Genomic DNA, 20,936 nt, shown 5'->3' on the forward strand with positions numbered 1-20,936 from the left:
TTGCTGTAATAGAAACACAGAAATGAATATTAAACATTCAGTAAGACAGATATTAAAAGTTGTATTTGGAAGCTCTGTCCAATGAAAAACAGGTTTTGCTTGTTTACTCTATAAAAACTCAATAAATGTTTATTGGTCAAAAAAAAAAGGCATGTGTATCTCATTTTGTCTGTGCCTAGGGGATTTCACCCTGATGAGTTTTTTAATTAAACAAGCCTCCACAGCAAAGTTTAACCAGTACCGTGTGGCATCATTCATCCTGCACCAGGCAAGATGACTGAGCTCCAAGCTGTCACATTGTTCACCAATTTCTATGTCCTGGTGAGAGTATACTGCATATACTGTGGCTTAGGAGGGTCCTTAGCCTCAAACAGAAATATTCCAAAGACTGATGCCTTCTAGAAGGGCTTGCAGTGGTTTCCAGTACTGGTTACATAAAGTGAATCCCATGTTACTTAGAGAAAAAAAATAAAAAGTTGGACAACCAATCCCCCTAAAAGACTCCAGGGACATTGTCTCTTCCTAAATTAAGGAGCATGGAAAACAAAGCCTGATACAGGGAAAAACTTGTTTACTAGAACCTACACTGTTGAGATAGCTACATTTTTACCTTGACAACATATCAGAGTTCTCATGAACAGGCATGTATGTTCATTTGGTATAAGCCCTGCTCCTGAGTACCTCACATCTCACCTAGTTACACAATGTGGTGGAACTCGCTTCTGTGAAACCCATTTGCAAAGAACACTGAAGAACTGCACAGTCAGAATGAATGAAGGGGGCCATTCTGGCCTCTGGCATGCAACAGAATTCCCTGGGTTTTCCTAAATTTTTATTCTAGAGATTTCCAGCTCTCATCCCTCAGGACACTCATGTTCTCTAATCGGTTCTAAGTTGACTCTGTGAAAATCGAAGAGATCTTTTCCCAATTTTTAGAAGGAAAATATGTAAGCATTTATATAACACATATACTTTTTAAATTTTCCTACCACATGATCAAATAAGAATTTAAAAGAATATACAGTCAAAAACACATTGTGGAGGCTGAAGAGATGGCTCAGCAGTTAAGAGTACTTGTTGCTCTTGGAGAGGACTCAGGTTCAGTTCCCAGTACCACAACCATCAGTATGACTACCATCTATAACTCCAGTTCCAGGCAATACAATGCCCTCTTCTGACCTCCTTGGCTTCCAGGTACACACATGGTGCACATACATACATGAAGCATAACATTCATGTACATAAAATAAAGACACTAACATGATGTAGAGATATACATGTAGCCATGTATAATGAATAAAATAAATCTGAGAAAACAAAATCTTGTGTATTAAATGTTAAGATATAAAACCTTCATTATTACAATAAAATTTACCTTCTGCAATAATATTGTCACAAATTTTGTGGCAAGTTACGGAAACGTTGCCCTCTGAGTAAGTCCAAGAGTCACATGCTAGCTTCTAGTCCAACTCTTTGACATATTCTACAGAAGTGATCAAAAGTCAAGGAATTTAACTCACAGTGCTTTCGGCTCCTAGTCAACCATGGGACCAACTATGAGACAGGGACAGAGGCACCTGTAGTCCCAGCCACTTGAGAAACTGAGGCAGTAGATCCTTTGAGGCCAGGAATTAGCTCTATGGGGTGAATGACTCTCACAGATTCCCCATAAACAGAGAAAGCAGATTTTCATAAAAATTAACTCCTTCTGTGCCTTAGTGAGTTACTTCATCCCCAGGAGTTTAAGCTATCGCCAGCCACACCCCTAAAACCAACCCTCCCTTCTGTATCTCTCAAGCATACCTTGATCATAAGTTCCCATAAAATATGAGCAGATTACAGAAGAATCAAAAGGAAAAAAATTCGAAATTGCATTCTGGCTGACATACAACTTGAACAGGGCTTAAAGAGACCAATAAAATGATAAGATCAATAAAAGTATATAATAATAGAGTACCGGGTTCTTTAAAACAATGCAACCAATATCAGTGTGTTCAGTGTAATCACTTCTGAGAATTCTCGATAAAATCAAGTTCTCCGGCTTTACTTGGTATCAATAGAAGTAGTCAATCATTCCATCACCTACATAAGACATAGCTGACTCTGGGTGTGCCCAATAGTGCTACTACCCCAATTAGTAAAGTAGCGGGACAAGATGGCCAGTAAGGCTTATATAAGGAAGAAAGTGTATACAGTTGACCACTGCAATGGTAGACTGTAGCATCAATGCTGCTCTACCAGGATTCCCTATGACCCCAGCTGTGGTCATGTGAGTCTTTCTCAGCATCTTGTGCTAGACAGATTCCAGTCACACCTGACAATAAAACAAAACAGGGTATATTTCTATTTAATAGTATTGGTCTTAATTTAAAGACAATCTTTTACTTTCTAAATACTGTCAAACTGGGCTTTAAAAACAAATTGTTTGAGACAGGTCTCACTGTGTATTCCTAGCTGTCCTGGAACTCACTATGTAGACAAGACTGGCTCCAAGATTTGCCTGATTCTGCCTCTGGAGTGCTAGGATTAAAGACGTGCACCAACACCCCTAGGTAGGCTCGAAGAATCTTTAAGGAGTTCCTAAACACTGAAAGGATGTCTGCCTCTACCTTGACCTTTTCCTAAATGTGTCTCTTTACTCTGTATAATACTTAATTTTATTTTAAACAACACTGGATGCTTTTTTTAATTTATAAAGCTGAACACATTTGTTTCTATTCAAACTTGGAAAATACGTAACTTTGGTAAGCCTCAAAAAGCCATGAAATGAAAAAACTCTAAGCTTCCCTTAAAGTTCTAGAAGTTTATCTTATCCCTAATAAACAAAAGTTGGTCAACTATATGATACCCTGGAAAATCCATGGAGACAATGGAAAGCCCCAGGTCAGCATGGACTGGGAGGAAAAGAATGAACACACAGAACACAGAAGCTTCCTGGGCAGTGAAACCACTCAATGCAACACTGAATCAAAGTGAATATGTGTCCTTGGCAGTTGTTAAAATCCACTGCAGCGCCTGTAACACCAGAAGGGAGTCCTGATGTAGGCTTCGGGATTTGGGTGATAATGATGTACTGGCATCCAGTCACTGGTATAATAAACATGCTGCTGGAGGATTCCAAGAGTGGAGTAGGCTGGGGCAGGGTAGAGAATACATGGATGCACCCTGCAGCTTCTGCTACTTTTGCTATAAACCTATAATTTCTTTCAACAATAAAGTCTAATTTAAAATACTTTTATTACTGTGCGCGTGTGTGCAGTACTTGTGTGCACAGATCCCCTGCAGCTGGTGGTGAGCCACCTGCCGTGGGCGCTGGGAACTGAACTGGGATCCTCTGCAAGAGCTGTACCCATCCCTCCACCACTAAGCTTGCAAGTGTATTTTCTGAAAGAATTTTATCCTCCAGATGTAACAGATAAAACAATAGCATATGTCTTCCTACTTTAAGAGTGGGTTAAGAGCTGAAGAGGTTAATTTCTGCAAACAGAAAAGGGGAAGCATAAAAGCTGCTGTGTTGCCCAGCCTGCCTGTGACATCACAGAGTACTTGGCAGGGAGGATGTTCGTTTCTGTTTGCTCTAGAGATGAGCAAGAGAACTCAGCCAACACTAGTTATCAGTCATTGGTGCTCTTTGAAAATCCATTCTTGTTTTGGGTGTTTTTTTTTTATTTTTGTTTTTGTTTTGTTTTGCTTTTGAGACAGAGTCTCTCCATGTAGCCCTGGTTATCCTGGAACTCGCCCTGTATACCAGGCTGACCTTGAACTCAGACATCTACCTGCCTCTGCCTCCCGATTGTTGGGATTAAATGGTGGTACACTCCTTTAATACCAGCTCTTGGAAGGCAGAGGCAGGTGAATCTCTCTGCACACAGAGAAACTCTGTCAATAAATAAATAAATAAATAAATAAATAAATAAATAAATAAATAAAAGCATGTGCCACCACTGCCCAGGTTGAAAATCCATTCTTGATGCTAGTGAATACTTTATAGATATGCCAACAAAATCCATTCAACATCTACAAGCAACAAGCAAATATACATCATTTTGAATGTCGTAAATAGGTACTGTACTTCATTTATTATAAGGTAACCAACCACATAATCTATCTTCAATCTAGTACATCAGGAAATTTTGGTTAATTGAGAAACCAACAAACCATGTGAAGTAGCCATCAGATATGCCCACTCAGGCAAGTAGTTTACCAGTATTCTATTACAAAAGCAACACCTGGATATTTCGATTTGGGAACTTAGCTTTCAAATATATTGCTCTTTAATCATGTTTATAATCCATTTGTGGTATTTTAAATGAAAACGGTTCCCATAGACTGGAGGTGTGTCCTTGTTGCAGTGGGCGTGGCTTTTTTTAGAGGAAATGTGTCACTTGGGGTGGGCTTTGAAGTTTCCGATGCGCAAGCCACGTCCAGTGTCACTCTCTCTTCCTGATGCCTGCAGATCCCTGGTGTAAAACTCTCAGCTCCTCTCCATCACCATGTCTACCTGCATGCCACCATGCTTCCCACCACGATGACAATGAACCTCTGAACCTGTAAGCCAGCTCCAATTAAATGTCTTCTTATAAGAATTGCTGTGGTCATGGTGTCTCTTCACAGCAATAAAACCCCAACTAAGGCGCTACTACTTGTATCCTGCTGGTAAGTCAATCACTTATACAGAGGGGAACATGAGGAGGAGCCATGTTGCCCATATTTGGTGAGTCTTAGAATGGATTTCCACCAGACTTAAACTAAGGTTCAAATGTTGAAGACAATCCCTCCCCAAACCCATACATACATACGGTGGAACTGTACTACAGAAATACCATGAGGTATTTAAGGTCATTAATTTGAATGTATCAAGAGCTGTTACAGTTTCTCCCTACCTCACCTTCACATATTAAAGTTTCATACATAATGCATGGCACACAATTGCAACAAGGATTTTCAAAAGTTAAATACATTTCCTGCAATAATTATGTGACTGGCATTCATTTAATGGTGACCCCACATGGCAACCTGATGTGGATCCAGGGGATGATATAATGAAGACCACCTCCCAAGCTAACATGAGCTCTTCCAACAGTCTCATGCTGAGGCTGTCTCCTTAGAGCACAGTAAAGCTTTGTAGACAGTTTTCAGGAATGTACCACTGTGAGAATAATGCTCAGCTCTTCAGCTTCCATGAGGACACCTTCCAGATACCCTTCACTTCCTCTTCAGCATCTTCCTTCTCCTCCTGGAACCAAGATAGAAGTACTCCCCACCCTCTGAAATTCTAACTGCCCTTCAGGTACAAAAAGACCACAGTGCCTAAGAAATGGTCCATTCAAAATCACTCAAAGTTGGGAGAACGTCTTTTACAAGCAGCCTGATGCCGGCCTCTCAGAAGTTAAATTCTCCACAAATCCAAGAGCTCGTCTTTAATGACATATGGGGTCAAGACCAGGAAGTTAAACAAATCCCAGTCAGCTTTAATTAGCTAAGCAGGACTTAAATGCACGTGGAAGGTTCCTCTTGTGAGCCATCCAATACTGCAAGTTGAAATTTGTACACAAAAGGTCATGATCCAAGGATTAGCAAGATCACTCATGGAAATATTTCATATGGTTAGAGATGTTGGCAATTTAGGGTCTTCTGACATAAGCTGGTGAACAAAATGTGATAATGTAAATTATTAACCTCCATGCTTTTTCTTTACTCCAACTTATCCCTTACTGAAAACATATTTTTTTCAGTATTTGGGTTGCTAGTTCAATAGAAGTTCAATAGAATGGAATGTTGTCCAATTGCATACTGCCTATTTTATTTTAAACACTAGTGAACAGTATTTAAATAACTTCCTACTCTAAGACCAAGAGGCATATTTCAATAAGAATCTTAGTTTGAATGCTTTATTAATATTTAATCCAGTTTTTAAGCTATGTGTTGATACATCACTAATAATCATTACAAACTCAATCCTAAAATTTATAATCAATTAATTATTTTAAATACATCACAGCAAGAGCCAAAGGCAGGTACCTAGGGAGGGTTTGGAGGAAAGAAAGAGAAGAAGAACATGATGCAATTATAATCTAAAAAAAAATTTAAAATATTTTAGAAAAATGCCTCACAGCCAGTATTGTAGTGAATGCTTTCAATCCCAACACTAAAACAGGAAGATGACAGGTTCCAGGACAGCCTGGGCTGGAACCTTGCCCTCTACCCACACAAAAAAAGGCACTACATTTGAATAAAATTCAAAGGGAAAAAGAAACACTATAAAATTTGGACTACTGACAGGCACATCAAATCACAATAGTGTTTAAATTCCACTCAATACAATTTAAACAGTGATACAATGTTTTCACTTTAAGAATCAATATTTACATTGTGGCAGAAATTACATCCTTTGTATCTTTCTAACTTTATGAAGAAAATCTTTAGACGTCCAACTGAAAACCATGCAGGGGATACACAGTTTATAAAGAATCTTGTAGAGGTTGGAGATGGAGGTGAAAAATGTTCCACTGAGATGTTCTTGGCTTGGGCTCTTTAGTCTACCCAGGACAGGCGCCTTAGAGATCAACCAACCTAAAAGCTTGAAATCAAGAGCTAACAGGGACCACGACTTCCTTTATATGCTGCCTTGGTGAACGGCTGTTGGAAACCTTCAAAGGAGCTGGGCAGGTGGCTCAGTCCAAGACGTGCTTGCTGGACAAGCACAGACCAAAAGTCAGAGTCCTAGCACTTACCTAAAAACCCAGTACAGCAGATCACCCCTGTAATCCCAGTGCTACGTAAGGCTTGTCTTAGTTTCCACAAACTGGAAATTTAGCTGGGTGGACTCTTGCCCTGAGATTACTACACCCTTAATTCCACTTTATAATCCATTTATAACCTTTAACACAGAACATAGCTTCATTCTACTTCCTGGTGCCCTTTTTCTACTCCAAATTTACATTTTTTAATTTACCCTGCAGGGAGATAGCAAGATAGCCAATCAGTGATCTTCTAGGTTCAGTCAGACTCTCTGTCTTCAAAAATGAGGTCAAGCCAGGCATGATGGCACAAGCTTTTAATCCCAGCACATGGGAAGCAGAGGCAGGAGGATTTCAGTTCAATGCCAGCCTGGCCTCATAGTAAGCCTCAGATCAGCCAAAGCTTAGACCCTGTCAGGAAATAATAGGAAGAGGAAGAGGAAAAAGGAGGAGGAGGAGAAGGAGAAGAAGGAGAAGAAGGAGAAGAAAGACCCTTGCTGCACAAATCTGGCAATTGAGCTAGATCCCTGGGGCCCAAGATGGAAGAAGGGAACAGACTCCACAAAGCTATCCTCTGTCCTCTATGCATACACTGTTGTGTGTGCCCACACACATGTATCTATGTATCTTGCACACAAACTGCACATTGTAATTAAAAAAATACCTAAGGTAGAGACACAATTGAGGAAGCCCCAATGTCAACCTCTGGTTGCCTGTGCATACACACATTTACACACAACCATACATCTATACACACAGGAATGCATACACACAGACAAAACCACAGAACACAGAAAGTAATGAGCAAATTAAAATGTCCAGAGCGCTGTCTGTTCTCCCAGAGGATCCGGGTTTGATTCCCAGCATCCGCATGGCAGCCCACAATTAGTTCTAGGCGACATGACAGCCTTTTCTGGCCTCCACAGGCAGCAGCATGCAAGTAGTACACGGACAGACATGCAAGCGGAACACCCATACATATAAAAATATCTGCTTTGTCTAGCCAGGCCACGTGGTTCAAGTTCACTGAAACCCTGTCACAAAGCTAAGGTGAAAAATGGTAGAGAAGGACCTGATATCATCGGTCACGTGCTCTCTCAGGCACAAATATGCTCCCACGCATGCATGCACAGGTAAGCTGCCTTCTGAGTGCAGGGATGCTTTTTTCTGAACTGTTGATATCATAACAAACTACAGATTCTTGACTCTACATATTTAAGAAATTACCAATAAAAATTCCCTCCCCAGGCCAATCTTGCTACCAACCCTGTAACCTGAATCAATCCCGGGGACCACCTGGTAGAAGCAGAAAATAACCTCTACAAGTTATCCTGAGACCACACACACCCATACACACACGTGCATGCACGCACAATGGCACACACCTGTCCTGCCCTCTTCCCAGTTCCCATACACACAGTGAATAAAATAAGATTTTTTTTCCATACTCTTGCCTGCAAAATGGTAGTACTGCCAATCCTCTTACTAAGGTTATTGACCTAACAAAAATTTAACCACTCTCTGACCTTCCTGCCCTCCTCATAAAGATCACAGGAGGAGAAAAAGAAGGTAAATTCAAAATATTGCAAGGATACTGAAAGCCAGGAGCAGAAACCAGCAGCAGACCATCCATTCATTCAGCAGTCACAGCTCATTACCTGTGGGGTTAACTAAAGTCTGGTAGAGCAAAAGTGGGGTGCCAACATTTTCCCCCAAAAGCAAGGAGTAGATGGATGGCTTAGCAAAGCATTGTCCAAGCCAAATATTAATCAAGGGTCTAAAAGTAGACTAAGACCGGGGACATTCAACCAAAGAGCACCACCTTCCACTAGGACAGGAAATGCAAGTGCTCAGTAAGCAGGAAGAGCTAGCGGTTTCTCTAGCACGCCGTCCCTTCAGAGAGCCCACCCCAGACTGACTCTCCACACAACTCTAAACAAGAAAAAGAGCACAATGTCTAAGCATTTAGGAGGTAAGGGCACGGGAAGGCCTAGTGTTTTCTGACTGTTACTATCTCCAAGTACTTTTAAAGCATAAATGAAGTCCCACAGTTCCCTGACTATGAGGGAACATAAAGCAAGAACTCTGGGCCCTGCACACAGTGGGCTCCCTCTTCCAGGCCAGCCAGAATCGAGTGGATTTGCAGATGATATGAGACTAGACCCAAATAGTAATTACCCAGGCGTCCGCTTTAAGTATTCTTCCTCAGAGTGTTTAGTGTTTCAGGCTGCATCCTAAATATAACTGTAAAAAATGACACGTGATTTCTTAAGTGGTGTTTAAGAACAGGACAGGCAAATGAAATGCATCTCAGATCCAGCCAGAAATGAGTCCTCCCTCTGCCAAGAGTCTGCAAGCTAAATAACAAGCACCGGCCTCAGTTTTCTGCATGAAAAAAATGTGGATAGGAGTGGTCATCTCCACAGAACCTCAGCACTCAAGATGTTTTTCAGGAAGTTTGGGGCTCCCCAGAGGACTTTTTCCAAGTTAAACATCAAATGAATTCATTTGCAAAATGAAATGTCCTTAGCCTTAATACTTTATCTCATAAATAAAGAGAAGATGAGCCAGTGTCAAATGACCTTTGCCCTCACTAACCAACTCAGAGTACACACCTTCTACCAAGACCAACTGCAACTCTAGGCCCAGAAGTGTCACCATACACTAAGTGACTCAAAGACCAGGAAAGAATAAGAATGATATTTTCCTTATAATTATGATGACATAAACGCACACTCACACAGGCACACACACTCACTCACACAGAAATGTCCAAATCTAACCCCTTCAAGAACCCTCCAGAATAGTGAGGAATATAGGAAAACTGACAGCACTTTTTTTTTTTTAAATAGTAAACCGTACAGTCAAAAGATCTGCTCAGGGTTAGCTTTCCATACAATTAAAGTCATTTCCAGATCTCATATCTACTCAAACTAAAAACAGTATTTTCAGTAGAAAATAAGATTTCTGTTTTGCCCTCAAACATAGGAGTGCCTACCCATTTGGGCCCTCCGAGTACATTAAAAGTGCATAGTAACCTTTCCTGGGTCCATATCAGGAGTCTAAACACCCAGGTTGAAAGGCAAGTAGGTTAAAGTATAAACACATGCTCTTCTCCACCAAGCTCCTAGGGGGAGAAAAAGCTGGAGTGTAGACGAACTACTGTTTCAAAGAGGGGTTTTTTTTTTAACATGGGAAATGTACCCAGAAAAGGTAACTAAGCTTCTACTTTCTCCTGGAGCAAGGCTCCCTGCCACGATCTAATTAAACTACATCGGGTAGTTAAGTATAGCACCTGTCTTCTGAAGTGTGTGGTCCTGCATCTACCCTGGGGTGACACCAGGTCCCAAAGCCCTGGCCTGCAAAGGGCTGGACAGTAAATGCTTTTACCCTCACTGGCCCTACAGTCTCTGTTACAACTATGGTCACCTCAAAGTGGCACCAACAAACCAGGGAATGTATGCTCCAACATAGTTCTTAGTTATGGGCACCAAAATATGAGTTTTATTAAAATGTTATGTGTTGTAAAATACAAGTCTTTTGATCCCTTTCAACTCCCTAACATAAAAATTATTCTTAGTTCATAGGCATTGACATGCAGTTGGTCAGCCAGATTCATCCATTAAACAGAAATCTGCCAACTCTTACACTTATAGATGGCTCAAGGCCCTGTATGACCATGGAAACCAACAACTGCATTTCTCCCTGACCCCTCCTAAAGAAGTTTTTGAGAGCAACTTGGGTTCAGGGACAGTCTTTTAAGCAAAGGTCAGCAGCAGCCAATGGCCTTGGTCACATCTGGATCCTGGTTACCGCTGCACAGATGGGAGCCATGGCAGAAAACACTACTCCATCCCCCACCCCCTGCCTTGCTTGTGTTCCTGCAGTAGCTAGAGCTTCAGGGGCCAAGAGCTTCCTCCTCCTCCTCCTGTCCTTCTCCATTCCCCTGGGACTCATGGACCAGGCCTGGTCTCTACCCTGAGAGTAGGAACAGGACCAGTCTTAAAAATATAGCGGCCTGGAAAGGAATCTATCCCAAGCCATAGCTAATATATGCTTTGTGCTATCCCTAGTCTCTGCAGAAAACAAGGTCGTCTTCATTGGGTGGAATCAGCTGACATTACCTGGTACCCCCACATGGAGAGGCCCTGGTAGGCTCCATGGAGGTTTGCTACAGAACAGTACTTAACCACACAAGTATCTAATGCCAGTAGGAGAAAGGACAACAGGAGTTGGCAGAGTCATTTGCTAAGACCTGGGCATCATAGCCCCACATGGTGCTTTGTGATCACAGCTGTCACAGCAGCAACCCCAGGATCCGTTTAGGGCAGACCTCGGGAGAGCAAATCCCCCAGCCTCTATTTTCTAAACAGGTTGCTGGTTTGGCTCATTTGTGGGGCTACTCCTTCAGATGCTGGGGAAAGATGACTACTAATTGATGTTCAACACCATCAGCAACTGACAGCAGTGGCCCAAAGTGGCCTCTCCACCTTTTATTACAGAGCCACTAGGCCCAGCTAGAGTCAGCACGGTCTCATAAACCCCAAAGTCCTGCATCTGCAGGTCTTGGCAATGGTCATCTCTAAATGGACCTTGGGATGAGGCAGGACATGCTGTCCCAGGTTGGCAATTTAGTGGCCTTAGATCACAATGTTGGCTATTGAAATAGGGATGGGCACTTTCCTGTTGATGCCATCCAAGGGGAAACTGAGCCCCAGGGAGATACAATGACTAGTCACAGCCAGTTCATGGTGAGAACAGAATCAAGAAAATACTTCTCAGTCTCTAGAATGGCTGGACTGGAAGGGTAAAGCTGTGATTTTTAAAATCGACTTTGCACTAAGCTCACTGGGACAGATGGGGATGTTTCAAAGCAAAGTTGCCTTAGGGGCCCATTCCTAGGTATAGAAGCCCCAAGACTTCCTTCCGCTATGCAAAATCATTTCTCATCTGTCAGTCACCACACCCGCTCTCCAGACCCGCTGGGCCACAGAACCCATTGGCCTGCTAAGCTGCTGCCTCTGCTTGCATCTTCCCTTTGGCTTAACTAACAACCTCCACTGTGAACCTAGAACCCTAAGAAGTGTCTGTGCGCCTGAGGCATGCCGGCTCCTGTTAAAAAATTCAGGGAGAAGCTAAATGCTCCACTTAGCAGAGAGGCTGAGAACATCACAAATGCACCTTGAGCCCCACCCTAGAGGAACCCACAGAGTCTACCTCCTGTCAGGCCCTAGCTGATCCTTCCTCTGTAACTTTTTCTTCTGCCTCCCTTTCCTCCTCATCTTCTTTTTACATTTTCCAGACTTTGCCTCACATAGCCCCAGCTAGCCTTAAATTCACTCATGAGACTGGCCATGGGCTCCTGATCCCCTTAGTTATAAACCCAAGTACTGCAATTATAGGTGTACACAGCCACACTTACCCCTTCCTCCATTTAAAAAATAAACAAAACAAACAAAAAAAGATCTCCTTCCCCAGATCTTTCTTTCTTTGCTCTGTTTTTGCTGTTGTTGTTTTTGGCCTTTAATTTTTCTATTAACTTGCTACATTTTGCCCTAAGTTTCTACTGGTGGGACAAATGTGTTTTAGATTTAAACACACATATGTATCCAATGATGCCTGGCCTCCATCCTCTTTAAGCCATATCCTGTCACTCTAAGAGAAAAAGAAGAGTCAAAATTAAAATGACAGCTTACAACATATACTTCCCAGCCATCTGATATTTTTAAACAATTTGCTTCAGAGTCCTTTATGGATTTTTTTTTTCTTGTTGTTTTATAGTGGTTTCCTTTGTCTCTGCTAATAGAACTATGGACTGAACCAGAGTCCTCATGAATGCTAGCACTGAGCTATAGCCCCAGCCTACATTTATGGTTCCCTTTTACCCAGTAAACATTCACCCAAGGCCTGGAATTCTACACCCAGGTCTTTAACCCTTCTATCATAACACTTTTCATGATGAGTTTTTATGACGATGGTTCTATCAAACTGTTTTGCTTTCACACACTTCCTCAAAAAAGGCAGTTTTACACTATGTGAAGAGGAAGTAACATTCTTGTTGTTTTCAAAGTCTTTTTTTTTGACAGCTTAACTCAAGAATGTCTGCAAACTCCAATCTTTCCCACACACACTTATCCTAGTGAATCTGTCTAAATGTAAACTTTGTGGGTTAAGTGACTAAGCCAATTGACACTTTTTTTTTAATTGTAGGACCCAACATGTAGGGTACTCAATAAAGAGATTTCATACAAAAATCAAGGATCTGTGCCCCACAATTGTTTATACTAGATAAAAAAAAGACAAGTTTAAAGGTTATAAATTAAAACAAACAAACAAAAACTACCACTAAAACCTATTCTGAGAGAGCTGAAGTTGACCCTAAAATACTTGGTTCCTTAATTTGACAAATGAGGAGCCACAATTCAGGGACTATTTACAAAGCACCAACAAATGTCCACTTGCTATACTTAAACACTTCCCGCTGAACTGTCACAGACTCCCCAGTGAGCGAATATTACTGTGGGCACATTTTACAGCCAAGGACACTTGTGGGCCAGAAAGACTAGACAGCAGTTAAGAGCAAAGCTGTATGCACCGCCCAGATTTCCAAACATCACCCTCAGAGTTTTCCCATAGACTGCTTACCAACACTTCTCAAATGAGATGCCATATTTAAAGGATGTATGAATAAAAACATAATTTCCTTCCCAGGGTTAAGCTCTGTAAGCCATCTTGCTCGTCCTGAACTATCAGTAGCTTTGACCACTGTTTTGGTTACTGGGTGATTAACCCCACGTGACCTGAATTTCTGCCAGGCATCTATCTTTACAATGTATCATCTGTCACTTTCCAACCTTCATCCTCCCTGTATCAGGTCCCCAAGCCATCCTCCTCCCCCACAAGGACCCATCTCTTCAGAAGGGCCTGGTGACGGAGTCATCGCCTTGCTAGCTAGTCCCTAGTCCACAGCTGAGAATAGATTTGCAAGACCCAGATGCTACTGTGAAGTCTAAGAAAGGGATTCTACCTGGGAGAATCAAAGGAGTTATCAAAACAGCCCCTGTGAGAACCACTATACTGGCTCAGCTCACCACGGCTCATGAGAGACCCAGGGTCTGGGAGGAATGCTTCCCTTAAGTGAAAGCAAGTCAAGAGAATACTCATAAGGACCACATCAAGAGCAGCCTCTTAGTTCTGTCTCCACACTGGCTCCTGGAGATCCTAGAAGACCTTCTTGGGGAAAGGGTCCATGGTCCTTGAGCAAGACTCAAAGTGTGTTAATCAGGCCTGGGGAAGGCTAAAGCTTCCATCACCACCATCATTGAACATTACATTATAATATAATACATCATATTTATGTTGCTGAGATATAAACCTTTTCCAAGATGTTTCAGTTTTGTGTCTTATATAAAAACTGTGATTTTTTGAGCTTATGTTTACTCTCTACTTAGAATAATGGAAGTAAAACCTGACGTGTTCTTTTAAGAAAAGGGGCTCTGTCTATTCTGGGCTGGACTTTTCATTTATCCTGAAGCAGACAGTAAAGTACTTAAGAGAAGCATGGCTTTATTTAGAAAGTCCTTGGTCTGGAAAACAGATGTCAGCTATGTCCATAATGGACAATACTGATATTATCATCACACAGGAAGTATAAAGTCTATACCTGGCTAAATGGAATCTTAAAGGAAGCATATCAAGATGTCAGGAGCAGTTATTTCCACCGACTACAGAGGCTTTAAACTCTTCATTTGCTGGCCCAGCTTTCTGACTTCCTAAGGTGGCCCAACATTGAAGATGATTATAGGTTCCCATGTTATACAAAAATAAATAAGCAAGAAAAGAATCAGCATGTTACCCACACATCAATTGCTGGGGACAGAGGTGGCAAGGTTAATGGGACAGGCCAGGGAGAGGCAAGCAGGTGCAGAGGCTCAGAGCAGGTCCTCACACTGGCAGAGGTGGGCCTGACCCCATGAGCAGGAATGTGGACTTTGCTGCCTCCAAGGAGCTTCCCCATAACTGAGAGCAGAGACATGAGCTCTGTGCCTGCTGCTACCTTTGCAACTATGAAAAGTATAGCCTTGTGGTCAGAGCCCCACCTGTGCAATCAGACTGCCAGGGGAGCACGCTGTGCTCAGCCACTCTCTGGGTGTGTGACCTGAACAAGTCAATCAACCTCCCTGGTCCGTTTCGTCATCTATAAAGTAGGAGTGACACCACCATCTACCTAGTGTGACTATGAGGATTAAGAGATGATTCACTGCAGCAGGACCAGTGCTCGTGAAAAGCACAGTCACAACGTAAGCCACTATTAGGCACAGGCTGTGAAATGCCAGCTGTCAGGTACACTCCCAAAACCATATCACTGGGTCACAAACAACCAGAACAGAGTCCAAAAGTTAAATTTGCCCTTTTTCTCCTTCACTCCTGTAGCATACACAGAGTTGGCTTGCAGACCAGTGCACAGTGGGTGGCTGAAAATACAGGACAGCCTGCTAAAAAACGTGTCCAAAGGCCCCACATTGTGGCCAGAAATCCTGCTCCCAATGCTTCAGAATTTCTAGTCTCTGGCCACAGCTGCCAGACAGTGCCTTTGGCAAGAAGGTGGTGACTGCAGTGTGAGCTAGGACTTGGCCAGAAGACACTACACCAGAAGGCCTCCAGGCGGGAAGCTCCAAAAGGGCCAACTTACTGAAGCAGTTTGTCTACAGGACTCTTCACAAAACAGAGCAGTTCTGCCATTATCAGCAAACTCACATCAGACAAGCAGACCTTTCATGAATAAGGATGCCACCTGCAGCCTGGCTTTGGAGCTTTGGAAAGGAAAATCTGAAGGAAAGAGCCAGGCTGATGTTGCTGTACCCTAAAATCTCTACAGTCCTATATGGAAGGAACTGACCCTAAAAGTTCAAGTATTAAATCCAATTGCAAAAGGCTGCATGACCAATTATTTTAAGATAAACACATTGCACTTGTATGTGATGAAACCATCTTCAACCTTATGATTATCTCAGTTCTCCCAAGATGCAAACAAACGTCTTAATGTCTACCTATGAGGAAATGGTTATATTACTATATTAATTACATAGTTAAATAACAATGTTGCAGAAGGTAACCAACCAACTCCTCCAATTGTTAGGAGTTGTCCCAGCTTTACCACCACACACTGGGAAACCCCCTAAGTCCTGGGCAAACTGAAATGGTCCCAAAATACCATCAGAAAGAAACTTTAAAAAAAAAAAACGACGAAAGGGCAAACTTTCAAATGAAGAAGTGCTAAGTGTCAAGCTTGTTTGCAGCAGCAGCTCCCAGTTCCTTTTCACAGTAGACACGACTAGAAACCACAGCAGCTTCTCCCTCCCCCCTCAAACAGTTAGAAACAGACATACCCCATTCTCTTGCTTGACTCAGAGGTCACTGCAAGAGTATCTGCTGCAGTAGTGACCATGACCACCCAGCCAGTTCAGCCCTTCAGAATTTGTAGGGCAGAAAATGTCATCCGTGATCATCTCTCACTTCAACTACATCCGAAGGCAAACCATGACAATTTATGATTCAAGTTATCAGCAGCAAGAATGTGTCCTCAAATCAAAAAGCAAAGAGCTGTAGCAGGACATCGAGATTTGCCTTACACATAGGCATTGTAGGGACCAGGAAGAGGGGGGCTGAAATGGTTATGGCATTCCTCGGTAGAGAGCAAGCTGCTCCACTGCAGACTGAAGCAGGGATTCCATGCAGGTGGCTCACCATCCCCAGCGATGGGACAGAGCTCTTCCTGAAGGAGCTTAATCAGAGTGTTGTCAGAACAAGTTAGATGAGGTTAAAAACCAAGTTCTAAGAAGTGTGCTTCAAACAAAAAAGACTGTATAAGGCCAGAGAAACACACTTCCTGAACCTAAAGAAACACAGAAACCATCTTTGCTCACCACTGCACCCCACCCCGCCCTACCACCACCTGACCCAGTCTTCCTCTGATTTTGTCCCCAAACAGACTGGTAGGTTTAAGTGTTCCTTGGCTCTTTCTATACATCAGGAGATGGAGTCCAATGGAAGCTGTAGCTCTTTCCCCTTGGTGGTAGTTTACTGGGGGGAATAGAGGGGATGAACTTAGAAGCATTTTCACAGACAAACGTCTTTGAAAACTCCACTATGAGAAGCCTGAGAATAACCCCCTGTGCTGATAAGCCCAGGAGGCCAGGAGGCTGATGCACTTTAGGAGAAAGTGCCTTCTCCTACCCCACATCAACACATCTGGGGAAATGAAGGTGGTGTCTCTGGGCCTCAGCTTTCTGCTGCTAGAGGAGCCAAAAACTGAGGGTCTTGAGGAAGACTTGCTTGCTTCTCCAGGTCAGCTATTTCTACTTAGAAGATAAGGAATCCAGGAAAGATGATTTGCATCTTTATAAGTAAAATTCTGCATGGAATTCTTTCCTACACAGCCTAACAATGCCTTCTAGAACCATGTTGTTTAGGAATTAACAAAGCATAGGAAAGTGTACTATCAACGTTGAAGGGCTGGACTTGACACACTGTAAACCTTAAAGAAGCAACTATCTAACAGTTGTCGAATTTTGTGGACAAAGGCTAGGGAAAATCCTAGTATCAACTTACAAGTACTTTAAATGTTCAGGAGCCAATGAGGAGGGGCAGGTTCATCACAATTAACAGCTGCTCCCTGCTAAATTTATCAGAGATTTTAACTCAGTGACTAGAATGCAGTGGGGGAAGGGAAAGAAAGGGGGCTTAAATATGTAAAGAAAACAAAGTGAAGTAAATTCAATCTAAAGAACAAATCACTGTGGATCACGGCTGCAATGGTTGTGCTTAAGTTGCAGGACATTCTAACTGGATACTAGCTAATAGGACCCCTCTTGAGAAGTTTGAGGTGAAGTTGGGCGGTGGTGGCACACACCTTTAATCCCAGCACTCAAGAGGCAGAGGCAGGAGGATCTCTGAGTTCGAGGCCAGCATGATTTACAAAGCTACACAGAGAAACCCTGTCTCAAAATAATAATAATAATAATAATAATAATAATAATAATAATAAATGAGAAGGAGGAGGAGGAGTTTGAGGTTTGATCGCAAGGGCTGGTCTGTCTGACACCATGTGTCAAAGTCAAGACTGCCTCTCCAGTTATCAGGCCCCCAAAACAATATTTCACTGTGGATGAATAAACCCGGGAAGAAACATGATCTTTTTTTTTTTTTTTTTTTTTTTTTTTTTTTTTTTGTTCATTTAAAGAGCTGCAAAGATGTTTGGGGGTTTTGTTTGTTTGTTGTTTTGTCTCACAAGTTGCTTGGGCTTCCATGAGTGTCAATGTCCAGACTTGTAGCAAGGGCTGTCAATAGGATTCACCAAATAATCCCATTGCTTCAAGCAGAACTCCAGGGCTGCCCGGTATGATGTCTCAGCCAGAAAAGCAACAAAGCTGATGCGCACCAGCATCTGCAAGTTCACCCTGGGACTTGACTTCACCTCCAACTGGGAGATCGGAACCTAGTGCGCATCTCTCAGCTCTCAGCACCCCCATCCCACACCCTACATCCAGCCTCTGGGCAACTAAAGAGGAAGTCAAGATGTCCTATGCAACGAATGAAGACAACCGGCCACACTGGAGTGGGGATCCCAGCCGGTCTCTTGCCTGGCGCGGGAGAGGTCCAGAGCTTCGAGCCTCTCTCCCGGCGTCTACCTTCCTCCTCCTGACCCCGCCGGCAGCCTTCTCCGGGGCAGCCCCAGCCTGACTGCTCCCGAGTGCGCAGCACGGCCCGAGGCTCCCCTCCCCCGGTAGCTGCGGCGGCGGCCCGCGTCCCCCGCGCACGGCGGCCTCTCCCGCACCCTGCCGACCCTCTCCAGCCGCGAACGCGCACTTGCGACGGCCCAGGGCCGAGACTGCGCGGGAGCTGAGCCCCGCGGCCGGCCGTGCACGCTCCAGCCTGCGCGTAAACAGCTCCGGGCGCGCTCCGCTCCCGCCGCGCCCCCTTCTCCGCGCCCCGCGCCCCGGGTCCCTACCTGGTCGCAGAGTTTGAGCACTGCCATTCTTCCGCTCCCGCGCGCGTGCACACATACAGGTCTCAGCTCCGCAGATGTCACGCCGGGAGCCGGGGGAAACGAAAGGGACAGCCCGGGAACCTGCCAGCAGCCGGGCTCCCGAACCTGACAGCCCTCCCACTGCCCCGCCGCCGCCGCCGGCCGCCCAGAGCCCAACCCCGGCTCGCGGGAGTCTCAGCCCGGCCCGCCCGCCTTTATACAGGAAGTGCCGGCCGCTGCCAGCTGGGCCGCCACTGACATCACCGCGCGCTGCCTCCCTCGCGCCGCCCGGGCCGACGCTGCCTCCTGCCGCCCGCAGCCGCTCCTCGCAGCCCGCTGCCCGGGCGCCCTCCCGCACCTGCACCCTGCGCTGCCAGAAGCCCGGGGCTGGGGGTGCTGACGGCGACCCACCCCAGCGATCCCACCCACGCGCACGCGACTAATGGGCAAGCCCTCGCAGACACACCCCAAGGGCCCAGAAAGCTTGCCACTCAGACGCCACCAACTTTCACCCTGGAGACTGTGTCACACCCCCTTGCCCTAAACCTCTTCCTTAATCAGATTACTCCGGCGCTCCCAAATTTCTGCCACCTGGCCTCAGTGCGGACAGTCTCTTTGTCTAACGTAGGGAGGCCCTGGGCTCATGATTCGAGTATTTCTCTAACACGTGGGGGCGGGAGGAACAGGGGCTCCATTTCAACTTCTGCAGCCACCTCCTAACTAAACCACACACTACCCTAAATTGGTAAATTGGTAGCCTGGGCTTGGGGCTGGAGGTAGCACTGAGAAGAAGAAAGAAAGAAAAAGAAAAAAAGAAAAAAAAAATTTCTAAATTGCTGCACAGTCCTGGCTGAATTATCCCTACAACTGTGTAAGTTGCCATGCTTCCCCCTCCCCCAACAGACAGAAGACAGCTGCCCAGTTGCACGGGTTTCTAACACAGTAGTAGCAATCCGTAGTTAGTGCTTTTGAGATCTGGGGAAATAACTTAAAATTCAGGCAGGGGCTAGGCTTGGGGAGGAAAAATGGGTAAGCAGGTAAGATAGGTGTTGGCTAGTTTTTACCTCAGTTTGACAGAGTATAGTCATTTGAGAAGAGGGAACCTCAGTTAAGAAAATGCCCTCTCCAGATTGACTCGTGGGCAAGCTGATGGAATGTTTTCTTGATTAATGATTAATGTGGGAAGACTGGACTCACTGTGAGTGATGCCACCCCTGGGTGAGTGGTCCTGGGCGTGTAAGAAAGCAAGCTGAGCGAGCCATGAGAAGCAAGTCTGTAAGTTGTACTTCCCTCATGGCCTGTGCTTCAGGTCTTGCCTCCGGGGTCCTGCCCTGGCTTCCCTCAGTGATGTGGAAGTGTAAATAGGAATAAACCCTTTCTTTCTTCCACAAGTTGTTTTTGATTATTTTTTTTTTTAAACAACAACAATAGAAACCCCAAGTAAAACACTATAATTTCAAACTGAAATAAGGAGTCATGAGGAGGGCTACTTATGAAGGAAAAGGCCAGACAAGATTGGTGGATGAGGGCAGGCTTCTCTGAGAGTGGTAAAGCTGAGATCTAGAAAAAAGAGTTAAGCAGGGAAGTGAGAGGCGGGGCACTCCCAGGAGGCCTTGAGTGCCCCTAGCAGTCCACGGAGCAAGCCCTCAGGCCTGCTGAACAAGTCACAGCTAGAGTGCTGGGGAAGATCAAACGCCTGCCTCTACAGTTCCCTCACAAATCAACTGTAGAATTTCTCCCCATGGTCAGTGCCTTCCTGAAGATTTCATGGGGGAGGGGAGTAACAGGGGTCGTTTACATTCTTGTATATCATCCTCCCATTCTGACTGGTGAACAGCTAAATCCCAAAGCTACTCTTACCCACCCTAGAGAATGGTTCGACTCATGCAGAAAAGGGGACCTAAGGAGCACCGTCCTGGAAACCCCTGCTTGACCACCAGTGATAAGCAGACACGATCCCCCTACAAAGTCATTGTCCCTAGACCCTTCTCAAACACAACTCGGGTTGTCTGGGGTGTGTTTGAAGCACCTCCATGCTGTTCCACAGACTGTGTGTGAGTGTGTGAGTGTGTGTGTGTGTGTGTGTGTGTGTGTGTGGCACCTCCATGCTGCTGATCCACACACTATGTGTGTATGAGACACCACCATGCTGCTATTCAGCAGACTGT

At 44.3% G+C, this 20,936-nt stretch overlaps 1 protein-coding gene across 4 annotated transcripts in view; it reads right to left on the reverse strand.

Moving 5' to 3' along the window:
- Ankrd44 (ankyrin repeat domain 44) overlaps positions 1–18,903 on the reverse strand; it is a 255,233-nt gene extending 236,330 nt beyond the window's left edge. For all 4 annotated transcript variants that reach the window (XM_051190211.1, XM_051190209.1, XM_051190210.1 and 1 more), the window contains exon 1: positions 18,751–18,903. In XM_051190211.1, coding sequence (XP_051046168.1) covers positions 18,751–18,777 — 27 coding nt within the window. In that variant the 5' untranslated portion in view covers positions 18,778–18,903. The remainder of the gene's footprint in view (positions 1–18,750) is intronic.
- Positions 18,904–20,936: the final 2,033 nt, after the last annotated feature.

Source organism: Phodopus roborovskii, unplaced genomic scaffold, assembly GCF_943737965.1.
Source record: "Phodopus roborovskii unplaced genomic scaffold, PHOROB, whole genome shotgun sequence".
Taxonomy (NCBI): Eukaryota; Metazoa; Chordata; class Mammalia; order Rodentia; family Cricetidae; genus Phodopus; species Phodopus roborovskii.